The sequence below is a fragment of the Ursus maritimus genome, unplaced genomic scaffold (assembly GCF_017311325.1).
Source record: "Ursus maritimus isolate PB19 unplaced genomic scaffold, ASM1731132v1 scaffold_2, whole genome shotgun sequence".
NCBI lineage: Eukaryota > Metazoa > Chordata > Mammalia > Carnivora > Ursidae > Ursus > Ursus maritimus.
The window spans coordinates 37396112-37401518 of NW_024424452.1; the positions used below are offsets into that span (position 1 = coordinate 37396112).

The window sequence follows — 5407 nt, forward strand, 5'->3', positions numbered from 1 at the left end:
CCGGTTCTCGGTGGGATTGCGTCGTCCGAGGGGTTGGCCCGGGACCCGCCCCTCTGGCTTCGGTTTGGTCCAGCCTTGCTCTGCTGGCTGAGGATTGGGGTGAGGCCGGTGCCTTGGGGCTGCTTGCACTGCGGGACCACAGGGGTGCGTGCCATGAAGGTGGTAGGCAGAGAAGCCGGGCCTCTGCCAAGTCTCTAGTCAGCACTGCTCTTTCGCCCTGGACCTTACTGGACTACGGTGCCTCCAGGCAGTGTGAAGTCTAGCGTCTGAGTGTCCAGCACTTGTGACCAAACACATGCAGACCACTTGGCACCCAGCGCTGATGAGCGCTGGGGAACATCGCTTAGAGCCCTGGAAACAGACATTTATATGCCTTGGTAAGGGCAGGTCTGGGGCTGGCGCAGCCCTGAGGAGGGCATTTAACATGGTCTGAGGCCCTGCAGCCCTTCTTCTGGGTGGACCGTGGGGTCGTTCTGGAATCTGCCCAGAGGTCCTGCAGTCCGTGTGGGGCAGGGGGAGGAGCAATGAGACCAGGGGACAGGGCAGCCGTGTGGCCCCAGACCCTGGTGCCCTTGGTAGTGGGGAGTCTTTGAGTGTTGTGCCCTGAAGTGAGAAAGGTCAGGATGCCCACACTTTCTTTGAAAGGCCGAGTTTGGTGAGAAGCAGGAGCAGGAACGAACTTGGAGTGCAGAGAATGGGTTGACCTGGGGAGTCTGTGGCCACCCCTTCCCTCAGTGCAGATCCTGGAATCAGAGTCAATATGTCTAGTGCACCTGAGTGGCTCAGTTGGTGAAGCATCTGCTTTTGGCTCAGGTCATGACCTCAGGGCCCTGGGACAGAGCCCTGCATTGGGCTCTCTGTTCAGCAGGGAGCCTGCTTCTCCCTCTGCCTGCTGCTCCCCCTGCTTGTGCTCTCTGTCAAATAAACAAATAAAATCTTTAAATATATATATATGTGTGTGTATATATGTGTGTGTGTGTATATATATATATTTCCCCCCCCCAGGGGTCAGTTGGTAAGAATTGGGGGGGTGGGGTAAAAAAGAGCACCCACATTAGGGAATGGCATGGGGAGAAGGATACACCCAGGAGATGAGCAGGAATTGCCAGTAAGGAGAGATGGGGGCTTCGAGGCCAAGGAGAAGGTAGGGGCTGGTGAGTGAGTATCTCCAAGCTAGCCAGCTGGGCGTGCATGGGACCACCCCTCCTCTGGTCCTAGCTTTGTGCCCTCGTGGAAGGCCTTGCCACATGGCCAAGGGAAGACTCCAAGGGCAGACAGCATCAGGGCACAGTGATGGGGCGCTTCGAGGCCCGGGACCGTTGTGGAGTCAGAGCCCACACCGACAAGGGCTGACGAGAAAGCAAAGGGTGGAGGGGCCCAGGCACTTGTGAGCAGGCGCTGTAGGGGGCCCAGGTGGAGGGAGGTCCTTATTCACGACGGCGGAGCATATATACACAGGGGCTGGAGCCAATAACTGAAAATGCAGAGGGGATAAGAGGTGGAAGGGTCTCTGAGGAGGCAAGGGGCCCTTCCTCCCTAGAAGGAGAGCAGGACCTTGAAGAAGGGGACCAGGGGTCCTCACTTCCTCTCCAGAAGGCATTGGCAGAGGGGAAGGAGGGTTGCAAAGATCAGGTTTGAAATGAATCTGGGGAGATGGGAGAAAGGCTGGGTGGGTTGCTAGGTCTTAAGGTCCCTTAAGGAAGACACTTGCCCCAGCCTGGTCAGGGGGCATAGTGAGGAGGCACTCTGGGGCTCCCGGAGGCTGGGTGGGGGCTCTGGCTCAGCTGGTAGGGTATGAGTCCTGTTTTCCTCTTTCTGGTAGATGGCTGTGGGACCCAAGGTCTGACTTGCACCTACCTCCCATGAGACCTCTCCTCTTCTGTGGGACCCTGGGACCTGATCTGATGACCCACCCCGGAACAGGAGGGGCAGTACTGGCAGAGAAGGAAGGGGACCTAGGCCCCAGCAGTGTCTCTGCTTCTGTCCCCACTTTGCCCCCACCCCCCAAGCACTTACAGGTCCAGCTGGTTAGGAGGGGGCATCCCCTGGCCAGGGAGAGGGTTTCTGGTATCTGCCAGGGTGTGAACCCAGCCGAGCGCCCTGAAGCTAGATGCCAAGTAGATATCGCAGAGGAAAGGGGTCATACGTGGGAACTCATGAACTAGGCAGCTTTTATTGACCAGATCGCCTGGCTTGGCCTGAGCTGTGCGCCCAGGAGGATAAGTAGACTCAGCTAGCCAGCGTCAGACAACGGGGCGTCGCCAGCAAGGGCTGCACTCAGGATGGCCCTGGGGAGAGGTGAGGGCCGGCGAAGGTGGTTCGCTGCGCAGACCCTGGCTGAACAGGAGACACTCTGAAGGCTCTAGAGAGAACAGAGCAGGACCTTGGGAAGAAGGCTGTGCGCCCACCACTAACCCCCACCCCTCCCCAAGGCTGGAAGGGTAGAAAGCCTTTCTGGGCAAGAAGTGGGAGGTAGGAAGGTTGTAGGGTGTCTCGTGGGCACGCGGCTCCGGGCCCAGATCTCTCCCGACATCCTCCACCCACTGCCGTCCCGGTCCCCTTTCTCCCCCCACGTACCTGGCCTGCTTCACGGAGGTCCAGGAAGGGGTGCCCAGCTGCGGCTCCAGTTCGGGCTCGGGCTCAGCGGCGCGCTGGCTCCGAGGAGCACTGACCCGGAGCCCTGCGCGGGAGTACCTGCGTCCCATCTCCAACAGTTCCCGAACCCCAGAGGAAAGCAGGAGAGCACCGCGGAGGACTGGCGCCGGAGAGAGGGTGTCTTTGGCAGAGAGCCCCTGGGGGAACTCGCCCAGGCCTTGGGTATCCCAGGCAAGGGATCCGGCAGCGGGGCGCAGCGCTCGGCGCCACATATAGGGCGAGCGGCGCAGCCCCATAAGCAAGCCCGCGGCGCGGCCCACTGTGTGGTAGCGGGGACTTGCCACGTGCTTGTACCAGGCGCCGGCGGGCGGTGAGGACAGCAGCAGCAGCAGCAGCAACAATGCGAGCATCGGCCGGCCCGCAGGGCCCCGCAGCCCCGCGCCCCGCGCCAGGGTGCTCAAGGTGACGGCCGCCCGGCGGGGCAGGCCAGGAGCTCACTCAGCTGGGTCTGTGCGCACTGCCTGCGGCGTCGGGGAGCCAGAGCGTCGAGGGGCCGCCGCGCAGCGGATCCAGCTAGAACTGCTCGCTGGCCCCGCCCCGCTCGCCCCCGCGGAACTTGCTGGGCTCCCAAAGGCAGGGGAAGGGATGGAGAGGGGAGAGGGGAGAGGGGCCCCGGCTCCTGGGGCGGGGGCGGAGGTGATCCTAGTATCTTCTCTGAGTGGGTGGGCCTTCAGCTAGAGCTCATCCCGACGCTCCGCTCGGGGCGCCCCTGCCCCCGCTCAAGAAGAACTGTCAGGAAACCGGGATGGGGAGACGTGGGCAAAGGGATGCCTCCCTAGCCAGAGCTCTTGCAGGCTGGGCACCAGCAGAGGAAAGACTGGGAGGCACCAGCAGAGGAAAGTGGGGTCCTCTGCATCCTTCAAGAGCCCTCTGTGTATCTCCTGTCCTGAGGGCTGTCTCCGGTCCCACCTACAGAGCTCTTAAATGTCGCCTCACCCCTCCCCATCCTCTCCCACCCTAGCCGGTGGGAGCCCTCCAACCTACTTCACAGCTGCCGCCACAAGGAGCCCTTCCTGAGATGGGTTAGTGGTTCCCCATGGCTTCCAGAATAGTAAGCAAGCCCCTCCTCTTACCCCAGCCCTGGGCTGGGCAGGACAAGGTCCTGTGGACCTCCAGCCCGGTCTCTGGTGTGGTCCCCTCAAGACCACTGTCTCCGGCCAGTTTCCATCTTTCTGCATTACAACCTGCAATTCTGCCCGCCTCTGTTTCCGTGCCCAGAACGTCCTTCCCTTCCCAACCCAGCACGCTTGCACTCATCATTTGGATCCTGCCTACATGGCTCTCATCTGAATAGTCCCCCTGGAGTATTCCTCCGTGGCCGTACACGTTTAACAACCCCTTCCAGACGGCAGAGCATGACCCATTCTTGCCTGAGCCCCAGCCCAGGAAGGATGCAGACTCGAAATAACCAGACCTCACCCCACCCCCAGCGACCACACCAGTCATGGAACACTTTCTAGATCCTACACGCCAGGGATCCTGAAATGTCTTTTTTTTTTTTTTTTTAAGATTTTATTTGTCAGAGAGAGGGAGAGAGAAAGCACACAAGCAGGGGGAGGGGCAGGCAGAGCAGCAGAGAGAGAAGCAGGCTTCCCACAGAGCTGATGGGACTCGACCCCAGGACTCTGGGATCATGACCTGAGCCAAAGGCAGACACTTAACAACTGAGCCACCCAGGCGCCCCCAAAAATAAAATCTTGGGGAAAAAAATCATCCTGCCTTGGGCTCCCTGCTCGGTGGGGAGTCTGCTTCTCCCTCCCTCTGCCTCTTTCTGGGCTTGTGTGCGCTCTGTCTTGCTCACTCCCGCTCAAATAAATAAATAAATAAATAACATCTTTAAAGATATTTTAAAAAAGATTTTATTTTTTCAAGTAATCTCTATACCCAGCGTGGGGCTCGAACTCAGAACTCCCAGATCAAGAGTCGATGGAGCCAGCCATTGACCTCCTTTACCACTGAAGAAAGTAAGGCACAAGGAAAATGGACTTGTTCAGATCACCTGTTGGGTAAGCAGTGGGGCGAGTGGATCCGACCTAGGCCCCCCAGCCTGACAGCAACAGTTTGGGGACCTGAACTGTAGTTCTCCATGAAACTGCCCCTCGCCCTCTGCCTGTCTCTTCAGCAAGAGGCATGATTCTGGGAGTGAAGGGAACAAAGTCCTTCCTCCCAAATCTCCATGTCAAGGGGCCACAGAGGGGCTGGGGGTACAGAGGATGCACCTCGAAGGCAGGAGGGGCCCAACTTGGTTGTGGGGAGCCCTGGGGGGGCAGTTAGAAGCAACAGCAGCCCTCCCTACAAAGACCCTGTGGAACAGGGGAGAAGCAAGCCCTGAGCCCAGCATCCTGTACCTCAACCTCTCCTGTCTCAGTTTCTTCACCTGCAAACCGGGATGGTAAGAGCCCCTTCTCAGCTTACTGTGAGCATTAAACCAGGCCTGGCACACGGGGTAGCTGCTCAAATAATGGTCGGGCTACCATCTCCCGCTGTTACTGTTCCAGAGGCTGACCAGCTTCTAAGCTGTCAGTAAAAACGCTTTGATGGAGGGGTGACTGGCGCAGGGACTGTGGGGTAGGGGCGGAGAGGGAGCTGCGGGCGCACTGGAGGGGCCTGGAGGACCACAGGGACCAGAGAGCCGTGTGGAAAGCAGCCTCCCCGGGGGGCCCTTGGCCTGGAGAGCCGCCTGGAGTGTGCAGTGCGTGGGCAGCGCGGCACGACACGGTCCGCCAGGGTCCCCTGACGCTGCACAACCTCC

The 5407-nt window shown here is 59.7% G+C and overlaps 1 protein-coding gene across 1 annotated transcript; it reads right to left on the reverse strand.

Annotated features, from left to right (window-relative positions):
- Window positions 1-2154: 2154 nt before the first annotated feature.
- NPW (neuropeptide W) lies at window positions 2155-4139 on the reverse strand. Its single transcript, XM_040635533.1, has 2 exons — window positions 2578-4139; window positions 2155-2362 (listed from the first exon to the last, which is right to left on the reverse strand). Exons 1-2 carry the CDS (start codon window positions 3003-3005, stop codon window positions 2278-2280), a joined length of 513 nt encoding a protein of 170 aa, XP_040491467.1. The 5' UTR covers window positions 3006-4139; the 3' UTR covers window positions 2155-2277.
- Between the last annotated feature and the right edge of the window lie 1268 nt (window positions 4140-5407).

Coding starts and splice junctions, on each gene's coding strand:
- NPW (XM_040635533.1), bottom strand. CDS start 3,005: ATGCTCGCATTGTTGCTGCTGCTGCTGCTGCTGTCCTCACCGCCCGCC. Junction 2,363..2,577: donor ACCTCCGTGAAGCAGGCCAG/GTACGTGGGGGG, acceptor TGTTCTCTCTAG/AGCCTTCAGAGTGTCTCCTG.